Source organism: Diuraphis noxia, unplaced genomic scaffold, assembly GCF_037042655.1.
Source record: "Diuraphis noxia isolate RWA-SAM2 unplaced genomic scaffold, SU_Dnox_SAM2 contig0002, whole genome shotgun sequence".
Classification (NCBI taxonomy): domain Eukaryota; kingdom Metazoa; phylum Arthropoda; class Insecta; order Hemiptera; family Aphididae; genus Diuraphis; species Diuraphis noxia.
The window spans coordinates 64,890,042-64,906,041 of NW_028301712.1; the positions used below are offsets into that span (position 1 = coordinate 64,890,042).

At 24.5% G+C, this 16,000-nt stretch overlaps 1 protein-coding gene across 2 annotated transcripts; it reads left to right on the top strand.

Moving 5' to 3' along the window:
• Positions 1–1,100: 1,100 nt before the first annotated feature.
• Positions 1,101–14,862, top strand: LOC107166849 (fatty acyl-CoA reductase wat-like). Of its 2 annotated transcripts, none has more exons than XM_015515670.2 (9): positions 1,101–1,231; positions 5,934–6,322; positions 6,983–7,231; positions 8,380–8,525; positions 8,644–8,753; positions 8,859–9,051; positions 11,562–11,804; positions 12,544–12,801; positions 13,470–14,862. In XM_015515670.2, the coding sequence occupies exons 2-9, from the start codon at positions 5,972–5,974 to the stop codon at positions 13,573–13,575; spliced, it is 1,656 nt and encodes a 551-aa protein (XP_015371156.2). In that variant the 5' UTR covers positions 1,101–1,231; positions 5,934–5,971; the 3' UTR covers positions 13,576–14,862. The 2 variants fall into 2 exon arrangements, with proteins under 2 accessions (XP_015371156.2, XP_015371165.2); XM_015515679.2 differs by lacking the exon at positions 1,101–1,231 and adding an exon at positions 4,323–4,465.
• The last annotated feature ends 1,138 nt before the right edge of the window (positions 14,863–16,000 follow it).

The window sequence follows — 16,000 nt, forward strand, 5'->3', positions numbered from 1 at the left end:
ACTTACGATTATAAAATATATACATATTTAATATTTATATACTATTAATATTAATTAGTTTTGTGAAAAACATATGGATTAGTTACTATTGTCTTAAATATTATTAATATTAATGTACAAAATATAGAACAGCGTATGTAACACAATTTTATGATTTATAAAATTGATTAACAGCAGGCACATAAGTGAACAATTTAACACAAACATTACTATTAATCATTCAAAAGAAGCTTAGATGTTCGTTAACTCATAATGGGCATCATACGGTGAATTGGATTAACTAACATAGGTTACAGAGTGTTAGTTAAAAGCAAATATTACCACCCTGGAAAATGTCTATATATTTCTTGAAAATTTTTCCTCAATATGTACTTCTTCCTTTTATGTACAATGTACATATTTCCATTATTTTTTATACAGTAGCTGGTAAGTACAGTATAAATTATAATATGAACATTGAACATGCATTTCACGAAGTAGATAAAAATGATTATCCACGATCTACATATAAATAAAGACGTAATTTTGGCGTGCTTACTGCTTAACCATTTAGGTATAATATAACATACCAGAGGTCAGAAGATTATGATGATTCCCTCTCATTTGAATGTATTTGTTGTATATTTTATAAAATAATTTTACTTAAATGTATATGTTTTTTTTTCTGTAATCGTTTCAGTTTAAAAATATTTAAAGTCACGTGTTGTAGTTATATTATAAAATACATTTAAAATTTTCTTATATGACAGATGGTATTTTAAATAATTAAATGTGTAGGTAATATTTTGAAATGATGTCTGTAGTTTTTGAAGAAGTTGGTGGAAAATAGGAAATAATTAAGAACTTGATTAAACCTTTTATGGGTTAGCTATTTCCGTGAGATTTATAAAAAAAATTGTAAAATATTAAACAGTTTCTCGAATATAATATGAATATTTAAAATATTTCAACTTATAAAAAAAACCAAAATGGAAATAATTAAACACCACGAAAATTAATTGAGTTATGAAAGTTTTCGATTAATAAGGGGGGGGGGGGAGAATGATCCTGAAATCCCCTCTAAAATACGCACGTCTCTGATTTTATTAATTTTTCAATACCATTTCTATGTGAAATACTTGTCGTATTCATTTGGTATACGTACTCCCGATCATTCCGTTACGGTAGTTCGTTAAAGAAGTTTCGTTCGATACGCTTATATAATATTCGCTCATAATTTTACATAAATGAGGTAAGAATCGATTTATTTTAATTAAATGTTATAAATTTATAAAGAAGTAATATTCTTATGGAGTATTATTTTATTTAAAAATTAAACACAAGTTGCATCTGTTAGATTAATATAAGATAAAATAATTAATTCACTAATTCAGTTATTGTTTTAGGTATGTATTTCGTTGATTTACTAAGTGCTATTTTTTAAAACTTTTAACCTAAGCTGAAAATTAATCGTATTACACTAGACTTAAATTTGGGAGATTACCAATTGCGTTTAAAATTAACTTTTCATACACCAATTACGCTGAATAATATTTATTTTATTCAATTAACCATCACATTATTTTTATCGGAATACTATGAACATGAAACGTAAATAATACATTAATAATTTAATATGCATAAATATATAATTACAGTTAAATAAATCAATATCATAATATTATTCTGTATTACAGTTTATTTCTATAAAAATGCGTATCAATAAACGAAACATTTTGATATTTTATATATAAATATAAATAGCTTTTTCGGATTTATTAAAAATATCTTCTCTCTAGGAAAATTTTAATTTTCAAATTTTTGTCAATAGTTAGTACAAAAATATTAATATGATGAAAACTTGTTTTTGTCAATCACGCAAATTCATACTTTATGATAATAATGAAATAATGATGTTTCATGAAAGTCTTAATATAATTATATAATATTGTCCGAAAACCAACAACAATTTTTTTGTTTTTTGAAAAATCAATATAATATTGAAACCATTGATGGTAAAAATTAGCAGTGCAATATAATTGGTATACCTATACTAATCGTATAATATAAGCAGAAAAATTGGTATACTGACCTAAAAATAAAAATTTTGTTTTAAACTGGTTCATTCTGTTCCTAAATTCAAGGTCTGATATAGGGTGGAGTAATCCTGAGTTTAAACCTGGGCGTAATGTTTTCTTAATTATTTTGAATGGAGTAAATTATGCACATTGCTGATATAGGTGTTTTTGTTTTATAGTTTATACATCAGCTTATAAATGGGTTAAGTAGCAACTTAAATAAAGGTATGTTAAATTTCATATAGATTTTGACCTTAAATACTTCATTAGAATAATATTTTTGAAATTTTCAACGACATTTATTGAACTGTATGCATATAAATGTATGATACATATTATATTTTACTATATATTCAAGTATTACATAATATCTTTAAAATGTATTATAAATGCAAATTAATTTAATATTAGCCAACGTATATATTACACAAATTACCATTCATGAATAAATGTTATGTGAATATGGAGAAATTTTTGTTTTTGAATATTTTGTGTATAAATAATAAGCAGGTATGAAAAAAGTGAAATAATATAACGGCGAACGAAGTAATATATATATTTTTTAAAGCATTTAATACTTAATTGATATATTTAAGTTACATTTCAGTTATTTCAATAAAAATAGGAAATAATAATGTATTATTAGAAATTTGTTTTTCTATTTGTAATAATAAGATTAAATTAAATGTTAATAAAAACATTGCATTCGCTATAATTTTCAATTTGAATATCATTAAATTTTCAGTGATTGAGGAAATATAAAATAGATACGTAAAATCGGGCTGTGTTTTTAACAATTTGAATTGGAATAATTAAAACTAATGTTGGATCTTATATTCCATTTTCAATTTTTTTAAGCCAGTCCAAAAGTTATTTTTATCGACAAAGTGCTAACATTAAAATTATGAAATAAAAAAATTGAAAATTTCAAGTACTCATAAAAGCTTTAAAATTATTTACATATTTTTTTTTTTTTTAATTAATGTTGAAGTGTGATAAATTAAGTACTAAGGATAGATACTAGATAGTAATATGTAATAAGTAAATTTTAATATAATAATAATATTGCTTAAATTAACAGTGAAAGGTTTAAAATTTCAACGATAGTGTTTTAAAATTATCAGTAAAACTTAAAACTAAAACCATTCGATGAGAAAACGCTATACCTATTACATTTTTACGTGCAAATATCTAATTTTGTAAATACTTCAGACGTTCATAGAACACATTTGAGGAAACTAATTAACTTTTCATCATTTTTGTATTAAATTTTTAATTTTACGTAAATATTAGCTATCCGTTTTTCTTGTCTGTCGTAGACTTTAGAAGATGTGAAAAAGACCTTCAACTTTAATGGTGATTTCTGGTAGTAAATTAGACTTAATTGGTACTTTGGTCCTAAATAGACAATTTCCAGTACAACATTTTCAAAATAATTAAGAAAAAATATATGTGGACATAATAGTGGCACTTTTTTGACTTAGTGTTTTGTTATTCATAATTTAAAAATTTACCTATTTTATATTAATTTTTTCCTAAAAGTGTATAATTTTCAAAATGTTTTACTTTTTAAAATTTTTTGATTTATGTTGAATGATGTTTTGTTTGAGTCCAAGAGCTTTAGCTTATACCTTAACTATTTTACCAATAATAAATTTAGACATGCAAACATTATATAAGTAACGATCATTCTATGAAGTTTTGTAAAATTGTTAAATTGGTGAAACATTATAATGTTATTACTCACTGCATCTGCATTTGTATATAACTAAAGTGTACTTATATAATGAACATATATTTCGTTATAATATTGACAGTACCTCATAGCTAAATATATTTATATCAATTACATAAAACGCATCACTAAAAAAAAAAATGTATTATGCTTATAAAATAAAAACTAATGTGTTGTAATTAACAATAAATTAGAACTTAACATTGGGGAAAAACATATAACTGTCACATTCTCTATAAAATGCCTGCGGGGCAACTGTTCCCCACCCTCACCGCACAGATAACTCGTATGATTATACTTTTGGTTACTAATCTAAATAAATACATTGAACAGAAGTCACGTAGGTACCTACATTATAAATATATTAGTCATAGAAACTCACACTTAAAGTTATGAGTGAAATAAAGAATGTATTGGTTTCCCTGTGTTATCATACACTATATAGATAAAAATTTAGGTATTGCGGGAACGAGAGCGATTAATAATCATGTGATATAAATTCCTATAGGAGACGGTCAGACGGTTTTTGTTCGGCTTCTTAAGTTATATTTTTCACGATGTTCAAAATAGTTGTGTTTCTCAAGAGTTACAGTTGCATATTAATTATTATAAGTTGACTTTCTTCTGTTAATTAAATATAACTCCCTACAACAACGTGTTATTCGCTATTATTGTATGTATACCAATTATTGTAATATATTATATGCTTATTGCTATTATAAATTAAGCGTCATCCGAGTAACATTAAATAATTATATACCAACAATACTTTAGATCTGATCAAAGTCTTAATTTATTACCCATGTAACTAAAAAAAGAAAGTCAAATTACGTTGGATAATATTAAAAACAAATATCTTACTGATATGATCATTTATAAATGTTGCTTGTTGTCTGGAAAACCAATACGTCTCATTTATACTTATTTATATGCTTAAATAGTTAAATAATATAATTACTAGTAGATATTTATTATATAGGGACATAGAAGTATAGCTATGATGTCAGGAACTTTCCGAAAATTGAATCAAATTTTTTGATTTCAACCTTCTGTTTCTAGATATTTTTTATGGATTGTTTATAAGTTATGTAAAATAATTTTTTTTATTAATGTTGACTAAAGTTATTGTTGCATTAGTCAGTTCTTTCTATAGCACTCTGTATAGTAAATTAAATGGTTGGGTATGTTTTGGATTTATATATTCTATTTTTTTTCTTCTTATCAATCACCATTACTAAAATATAATAAAACTTTATTCGCAGACACAACAAACAGAAGCAGTATAATAAAAAATATAAATAAATTATAAATCATAGCCCTTCTTTTAATTATTATCTTATGAGTGTCACCTAGGGTAATTCAAAATATTTGCAAAACTAATACATAATAGTATACGATATATGTCATATTAAACTTTGATAATTTATTTAATTAAAAATTAAAATATTGAAAAAATACCTGGAAAATCTCACGTTGTTCAAAATGCATGTAAAATATCCAACTTTTACGTATACACTGCGTCGTTCGTGAAATCACCAATGATGTATATAAATAAATAAGAATAATATATTAATAGATAAGAATAAAATAACCGTTTAATACTTTTACTCCAACTATTTGTAAATCGTACACTAAATAATTTCATTTAATATTCATAATGAAATTAAGTTGGTATTACTACGAATATACGTGGTAGGTATTATAGTATTATAAGTTAACTGACTTGAATATTCTAACTTCGATTAAAATGTAAATCAGTAAATGTAGGTAATAAGTGGAGATTAAGCAAGTATGGAGGAAATTAATGTAAATTAAACATTTAACGCTGGCTAATATCCTTGTAGTTGATGCCTCAAACAATTTAAAAAAAATATATATACTATATATTTTGAAATCCTTAAAAAAATACGGTTTAATGGTTGGATAATAGTTATCAATATTGATTATAGACTCCATAATTTAAAAAAAATATATTTTTTTTATAACAGTTTATTAATTTAATGAAAATGATTTTATTTTTAATACTTGATATTGTTGCGTTAATAATTATGAATTATGTTCATGGATAATAATGTAAAAATGTCAATTATTTTCTAAACGCTATCAGCTTACATAAAAACATAATATTTTTTTTTTTACAGTTATTGAATATATGTATATATATATATAACTCTACAATATGGCTCTCGACTTACATCGGAAGTACATCGAGAGAAAGCAAAACAGTGCACCGTTGGTACCTATCAAAGATATCATAAATTCTAAATATTACTTGGACCCTCTGGAGCTTTTGGGTGAGCGGAGCTTTAACGAACCTCGAGACGTTGATGAGTCTGAAATCGGAAGTCCGATACAAGAGTTTTTTCGGGATGGAGTCGTATTTTTAACTGGTGGTACAGGTTTTATGGGCAAGGTTCTAGTGGAAAAATTACTCAGAACATGTCCTCACATAAAACATATTTATCTATTGATTCGGTCTAAGAAAGGAAAGAACGTCGATGAACGATTGGAAAATATATTTGAAGACAGGGTAAATACTAAAAATAAATATTTATTGGTATACAACTTTTTTTTTCATTAATAACCTACTTTCAACTTGTTATGTAATTTATTTTAAAAGTAAAAATATAATGACCTATATAGCATAAATTAACCTTTAGTGATGCGCATGGTAATTTATTCTGTTCAAATAATAATAATATTTTTTATAATATTTTATTGGTTATTAGATACCAAGTGTATATTATTATATTAGAAATTATAAAACTATTTTTTTTACTCTATATTGAAGAATTAATTGCTACTTATGAGATAATTAAATACAAATTTTTGTGATTGTGCGAAAGTTCCTAAAATATAGCATTACTCAATGGAGTTTGGAAAGTGTAAAAATTCAGTGTATAGGATATTAAAAATAAACTGGAATAGGAGTAAATAATTACCTAATGCGTGTCATCAAAAGTTGGGGTTTTTTTTTCGTTTAATTTTTAATTTATAAATAAATTTACAGTTATTTCTATCTTCCTGGATTAGAGACAAAAAAAGATCAATTATCGTATAATTCATCTCATTAATTCTTCAAATAATTAATTAAAATGTTTAATGTTCATTATTTTGTAAAAAAAAATTATTTTTAATTGTAGCTATAATAATTTCTATTAATTATGTCAATAATGTTTACGTTGTATAGCTGTTCAAAAGACTAAAGCATGAAGTTCCTAAGTATTATCATAAAGTTTCCGGAGTAGCCGGTGATTGCAGCTTACCGGGTCTAGGATTAAGTGTGAATAATCGAAATACACTGATTAAAGAAGTAAACATAATTTTTCATGGAGCAGCTACTGTACGTTTTGATGAACATATCCGTGTAGCTATGGATATAAATGTTTCTGGGATAAGAGAAATAATAAGTTTGGCCAAGACTATAACCAATTTAAAGGTGATATTAAAATATATGTATATAATAAGTAAAAACTATTGGTATTTTATGAATTATAATTTTAGTATAGTTTAAAAATGTTTACTACAAAAAGTCCAAACTTGTGAATATTAAATTTTAATACATTTACATAACTGGTTGAATTCTTTGTTTTAATTTTTATGTACTCAAATATGCGATTGTGGTTTCGTGTGTCACGGTTATACGTTCAATTATACGGAAACGTTTTGAGTATACGTACCGGTCGTTGTTGCTAGCTCCTGGATGGGTGACCACCTGGGTTCTGAACAACAAATTCTTGCCATACATCTAAAATGTATTCAAACTAACAGTACCACACTGCAGTACCCAAGCTAATGACCTTTGTAGTTGAGCCTTAATTCTAATAAAAAAAAAAAAATTTGATAGGTATGACACTTTCATAAGAACTCACATTTTATACTTGTTGAATATGTATGCTAAATATTTGTAGACCATAACACCATATTATATAGTCAGCTATTAATAAATTGCAACAATACAATTTTTCGTATAAACTATATTTAAATATATTTGTAAAGATATATAAGCGTTATTAAGGGGGGGGGGGCAAGAGAGAAACTGCCACTCAGGTGTTTAATTGAAAATCAATAGTTTCTTTTTACTTTAGAGATTTTTAGTTTAATTAGATAGCTTCCCTCCTCCCTCCATCAAGAAGTTGCCCCAGATTACGCCTATATATTTGTATAAATTAGCGTTTCTAAAACCATGAATAAAATGTGGATAAATATTTCGCTGATTAGTTACGAAGTTTTTATGAATGTAATTATTTTGTAAAATTTAGATTTGATTAATTTTAACTTTAAATTACATAGGTAATTCGTGATTTATAATTTAGTTTTATACAAAATGTAATGAACGTTGAATACCACTGCAGTAAAAACTATTATTATTATTATTTAGATTTATTTATCTATTGATGTTATTGCTCCCATAAGAAAAAAAACATGAACTGTTTTATGTAACAAAAAATATACCTATAGAATATTAACACAAATAAGTATTAGTTACGATTCTGTTTTAAAAAGTTTTTATATAGGTACTTTTAAATAAATGCATCTAAATACTGTAATAACAATTAATAATAACATGGTTTTTTAATCGATTAGGTCGTAGCACATATTTCTACTGCATTTTCAAACTGCAACCGATTGCACGTGGACGAAAAATTTTACGATCCAATTGCTGATTATAAAGACATATTGAAATTGGTTTCTTCTACTGACGATCAAACACTTCATGGTATGACCAGCAAGTAAGAATATCATATACTTATTATATTATATTTATTTTATCGGAAAAATTAACTTAAAATAATAAAATAACAACATAAATATAATTTTATCGTTAGAATAATATTTTTAACTTTTAAGAATCATTGGTGATTTACCGAATACTTACTCTTTTACAAAATCCTTGGCAGAAGATGCTATTCGAAGAGAAGCACAAGATCTTCCAATATTAGTTTTTCGACCCACTGTGGGTATGTGTTATAGAATTATTATTGTAATATGATATCATAATATTATTTTGCTTTTATATTACAGATTTTCTTATAAAATAATTATTTCATTATTTTTTTTTTTAGTGGTTGGCACTTACCGGGAACCAGTTAGAGGTTGGATAGATAATGTATATGGTCCAACAGGAATTGTAGTCGGAGCTGGTACCGGAGTACTTCATACATATTATCTCGATTCTAATCTTGTAACTGATATAATTCCCGTTGACATCGTTGTAAACGCTCTTATATGTGCTACTAAAGAAACGGCAACAAATCGGTAAGTTTTATATAATCTATGGTTATAGTTTTTTTTTTATTTGTCGTTTAATTATTTTATACTGTTTGTTTGAACTATCGGATTCTACAGTTCAAAAATCAATAAAACAAGCAATATATTATGAAAACTAGATATGTAGGTATATAAATGTGCATAATACGAGTATATAGACATATATTAATTTGTTTAGAGTTTTCATCTAAAGGGATGATTAAAACAATGAATTTATAAAGTATATGGTAAGATAATAATATATTTGTATGGATACAATTGATACAAATTATAAGAGAGAAAGTACATTGTGATAAATAGGTTATAAATATAAAAAAAAGTACGTATTATCATAATACATTACGTTATATTCAAAAAGGTTATACTGAAAAAAAAAACTAAGAAATTCGTTCCACTATATACTGGATCTCGATTTAACCTAGTTATCTTAATGGAAGTGTTAAATTTGAGTTTAACGATACACCATTCCTTGGGAAAAAGGATTTTGAGGGGAGACGGTGTGTGAATCGTTATTTCTATGTTCATTTTTTAATAATTAAATTAACTAGTGATATTTGATATTTGTGAAAATCATCTATTGTATATATAAATATGTAATCAATATAAAAATATTATATATTTATAGTAATAATATATCGCAATGTTATTGAATTTTAAGATAACTTTACTATCGTACTGTAGAACGGTGTGCATGCACTGATTGTAATGCCATACTATAGGTTAGGTATTCGTGATATAAATACCTTAAAAATAATCCAGATATTTCGTTGTGCATAGAAAATAATAATAAATACAATAATAAAAAGTTTCATATATTTATACGAATAACTGAAATCGTTATAGATAAAGTATTTTTATTACAAACTATAAAAAATTATAGCAAATTGTCGTAATTTGGTAAAATCTTTAACTTAAGATGTCTGAAAGAAATTTTCCATATAATAATATAATGTATGTCATATGTGTATGTGTATTCATTTATATTTTTACATATAGGTGTAATAAAAACTTATGAGGAGCCATTTGGTATCGTATTTTCAAGTTTTATGAATAGGTTGGCTGATCAAGTTAGCCTCTGTAAAATGCCGTGAGCCCATGTAATCATCTATCCGTTACATAGTACAAAATTGATGGTAATTGGTGCTTGTTGTATAATTATACACAGTATGATTCATCGATCACGTCCACCTTCATTCTCCCTTTAATAATGAGTTTATTCAAATTTTAATTTCTCAGTTTTTAAATCTTCTTAATTAAATACCATAATATTTTCAAACGCATGAGATTTTTTGTATTACTATTTACTACTCACATTCTTATAGAGATAAAAAGTCTGATTATAAAATGAAAATCTTCAACCCAATTTTAGTGTTGAGTAATTAGTGGATATTTTTCTTGAAAACAGTTCAAAATTCAAGTGAATATTTTTAATGAATGCAACATTGAAGAAAAAAATAGTTGCGCATGGTTGGTGAATTGCATGTGTACCACACTAATACGATGTTGATTACCTGCAATAGATACCAATTTATATCAGAAATTGTAACACGTGATTTTCGTTATTTTTTTTTTTGAGTTGTTATAGTATGTGAAAAAATGGAAAAAAAATTGTTGTGTATAGTAGATCTGTCGATAATAAACGAGTAATTTGTATTCATTAATACAATCCCCATGCACTCTTAAATGGTAAGATGAATGACAATAGTATAATATGTAAGACTATATGCGCTCGTAAGAGTGTAAGACTGATATTACGATTTACGGAAAAGTGCGAATTTTGTTCTATCAATTTAAATCACGAGTTCACGACGATGAGAAAGGAAAATAGATTAAAAATGGATATTTTGTTCACTGTAGAGTGTAGATGCAATTCAATATCAAAAAGTCGAAAAGGTGTATTAACTATTAGTATAGTACGCATAGACTATGATAATTAGGTACTTGTTTTATTCCATTGCAACTTCAGATTAGGTATACTTAATTTATGTGATATACCTAACTATAACTTATAATTATTATAATTGTCTTAAAAAATATTTTGTTTTATAAAGTAGTTTTCTGAGTGTCATAGACCTTGTCGGTTACCCCTTACAAAAATAATTTTTTTTTAGTTGTTAAAAATGATAAAATAATGTATTATTAACTCAAATTGTCAAATTAAAGTAGCTTAAAAGGCACGGTTAAAAGGTTTAATAGAAATATATTATAAGGATAATTTTTTTTATATCTATACAATGGAAAGATTTAATATGTGTTTGTAATTTGCAATTGGACTGGTTTAAAAATTAAGAAAAACTACGGAAATCAGTGAAAAATAGATAAGAGGTTTCATTTACTATGTTTCGTTGATGAAGATATTTGATAGTAAAATATGAGAGATACTTTGATATTATAAATTTAAAGGATTTTATAAGATGGTTACAGTTTTACAATTATAAAATAATTATATATAGATACTAATTGAAAGAATGTTGAAACATTTTGTTTTTTATTTACAGGAAGTATGGCGAAATACCAATATATACATGTTCAAGTTCTATACAAAAACCAATTAAATGGAGTCAGTTTATAGAGTTAAATAAACGTTATGGTATTCACTGGCCTACAATTCGGGCGATTTGGTATTATTCGTTTTGGGTTACTAAAAATCAATTTTTATACACAATATTAAATTTTGTTTGTCATATTGTACCTGGGTATACACTAGACACATTGGCTCATCTTTCTGGACAAAAACCAATGTTAGTATAATAATTTAAATAAATAATATATTCAAGGTGATGTATTTAATTGTTTTTCACTCATCATTTAAATAAATTCTAATTTCTTTTTAAATAATATTTTTACTTAATTTCATGCCATTGCTAAACACCAAGTTTTCACCGCAATAATTCAATTTTTGAATGCAAATACACATTTCGAAGAAGTAATTTTTCAGAGTACTTTCTTTTGATACATAAATATTAAGATATCTCTATAATTAAACTATTAAAGAACAGCATTTTTTAGGGTGTGCCTCTATGCTCGATTATTTACCATATTCATAATAAATACTTATAATCAATTGACTTGATAATTATTAGTCATTTTATATTTATGTATCGAAATACCTTGAAAAATATTCTGCTTAGGAAAATGAAATGAAAAATGTATATGTGGACATTCAAAAATGAAAAAAATAAAAATTGCTGTTTCATTGTTTAATTTTGTTTTGTGACAATAATGTCCAATTATGTAAAAAAAGATATTTTAAAAAGTTATAACTTTTTAAAATAATGAATGTAGAAATTTAAATGAATATGTGTACATTATTATAACAAAGGAATAAATTATAATAGTACTATTAGTTATAATTTATGAATTACTATTTTATGGTTACCAATTGTTACTGGTAATTAGTTAAAATGATATATACTATATAGTTTAATATGAAAAAAAAATAACTTATTGATATTTTTATATTTTTATGAATTCAAATAGATTGATGAATATTTATAAGAAGATTGGCAAAGTACGCGATATACTGGCATATTTCTCCGACAAAGAATGGACGTTCGTTAATGATCGAGTACTGGCTTTATGGGATACTCTCGATAGTCAGGATAAAGAATTATTCAATTTCGACATACATCAATTATCTTGGGATTATTTTTGTCAGGCTCATTGTCTCGGCTTAAGAGTTTATCTGGTAAAAGATGATATCCATACATTGCCTGCGGCTAGGAAAAAATGGGAAAAGTAAGTTATATACATATACTAAATTAGTACAATAATACAATTATTAGAAAATAGTTGATTGATAAATCATGATTACCACTTAGCTATGTAGATTAAATAAATACCTACATTTTAAAAATAAGTTACAAAGCTATTCGAAAATTGAATCTGGTATTTTTAAATTTTTTTTTAGAACCTTTAGTTAGTAACTATTTAAGTTCTACACTGAATCCGGTATATACGAGTATATTATAGATATTTGCGTCGTGTCATATGAAAATATTATTTAAACTTTTTTTCAAATATTTAAATACTCATTTATTATAATTTTGGGTTGTGTTATACATATGGTAAATAAACGAGGTTTATGGTTTAAAATATTTAAGAAGAATATTTTTAATATATTATACTTTTTTTGATAACTTAGGCAGTGCCGTATCTATTTAAACTGTTTACAGATTTACAGATAGTTTAATGTAAAACTGATTTGTGTTCATTGTCCAATTTTTTATTTTTATGTTTATTATTATATTTTATTTAATTTGTTTCAAAGGAGAACAATAAGAATAATTGATGATAGAAGCTAAGATAAAAAAAAAAAAAAAATTATAATATGTCCAAATTCAAATTAATCTAGTATAATGAACTATTATTGAACTGTATTTAATTTTTTATATTATAATTTTTAGATTATACATAGCACATAATGTCCTGCTAATATTTGTCTACGGAATTGTGCTATTTTGTCTCTGGTTGATTGTGTGCGTACCACTAAAATTGACTGGCCTAATGTGAAACCATTTGAGGAGACTTAAACATAAACACTTATTGAATATTGGGTTATTGTATTATAACCAACTAATAAAATAAGATTATTGGTATTTATATATGTGATAACTGATAAGTGATAATAATTGAATTCATCTCGGAGTGTAGTATTATAATTTATTAATTTATCGTCCAAATTTAATAATACTTAAAAAGTTAAAAATATAGTTGAAATTGTTTAAACTTAAAGTAAAATATATGCCATTCATGATTAGGTACTTTCATAAGTCCTGAACAAATTGTATATTGCAATAATGAAAGTTAACTATATTATTTTTTGTTTTAAAAGCAATTTTAAACATTTAAATTAGTATGATTCAATTACAGTTTATCGACGTTAATAGAAATTGTTTGATAAATACTATTACCTAATATAAGAGCTTCCTTTATCATAAGCTTTATTTATTTTTGTAATTAATTTTTAATATATTGGCTATTATATTCATTTTAATCATTTATTATCTTCCAATAATACTGTTAACTATAAGAGATTTAAGTGACTACATGTCGTATTCTTAAACAGTATTATTTCGTCGTGTGACATAAAAAAAAAAATATTTGTTTTTTAAAACTATAAATATATTATTATATTATAGAATAATAGAATATAGATGATAACATGATGATGATGCCTCAGTAAACGGCATTCGTTTTATTTTTATTAACTCATATTATATCCATATAATCCTGAATCTTTGTGCAAAAACTTGTTCGAATGTTTGAAAGTACTGAAGTTTAAAATCTAAGATTAACTATCCTTGCTTAATTATTTTTTATGATATTAAATATAAACTTAGAATTTTCTTATTTCTAACTTAAGAATAGATATTGAAAGTACTTAGGGTTTAAAAAGTGTGTACAATTTTTATAAGATATTATTAGATGTAAAATATTATTTTTAGATTTGATATTAGGTAATTGATTTAAGTTTTAATTTGTTTACAATTGGTTCTGTTTCATATCATATAGTATACCTCATTTACTTCAAAGATCATCAATTAATTAATTGGATATTATTTTGTAGATTTAATTGTATTATAATAATCTACTATACCTACTAAACAATTGTATGTTCTTATAAAATTGGTTTTTTTTTTTACCTAAGTAATATCAAATTTATTATAGATGAATTGTGTATCTACTGGGGATATTTGGTTATTGTGTATAAGTGTCATGTATGGGATCGTCTCAGCGAATCATAAGTTCAGAAATGTGTTCGAAAAGAATATAAAAAAAATGATTTATACCTATTAATTCATTTAAATGGTGAGCTAACCTTTGTGAAATCCCATTGTATTCTTTGTATAATATTCAAAAATTTTTCAATTATTCAATTATTCATCAAACTAGTATTGAATTTATACCAATTGGACCTAAAATAGAATCCTACTTGCAAATTTGCTTACTATTAGCACCAATTGGTGTTGAATCTACTTCAGATTCCTAAGTGAGAAAGAAATAATATGCTATGTTCAATATTATATTGGTACAAATAAGTTAATATAAAAATATACTTTTATAATTCCTTATTGAATTTAGGTCATATACCTATTAATTATAAAAAAATATAAAGGTATAAAACACACCCAAAGTCACAAAATACAGTAATTGCAGGCAATTATTCAAGGACGTTCTCAAAAATTTACCAAGGGAGGGGTTATACAAATTGTTGATTATATATTATTAGTGACTTCGTTAGTAGGTACCTACCTACACGCCGCTGTAACAGCAGTGTATATATTTTTTCTAAATTAATTTTATATCATTATTACTTGAAATATTTAAAATTAATTATTATTGCATTTAAATAAACTACTGTATATTTTACACACAGACACACAGACACACATATATAATTGATAAATATATTTCCATTAATAATGATTAATAGTAGTAGTAGTGTATTTTATATATAAAGATAATATTTAAAAAAAACAAAGCAAGATATTATGTTATTTATTGTTTTAATGGTCATTAAGTTCATTATATAATTATATTACTTACATTTTTTTTTTTTACCATAAATACTGATAATATTTATATTAAAGTAACCTGTTTTACTATGAGACATTACTCAATAGTAGTATTAATAATTCAAAAATAACATTTTGTGTATACAATATAAAAATATAATAATACTCAAAAGTTTTAAGTACTCACGAATAATATTTTTAAATAACAGCAAAATAACTAAAATTGTTATTCTCTGTTAAAATACCAAATACCTGCTTACCTAATTTTATCTACATTTTGAATTAAAATTTCTATAAGATAAAACTATGTTCATATAAGATTTTTAAGATTTTTTTCACAGTATGAACTATTCAAAGAAACTTGTGTTACATTTATTATCTATAAAAATTAAAAATTGTATACATTTTTAACTTAAAAA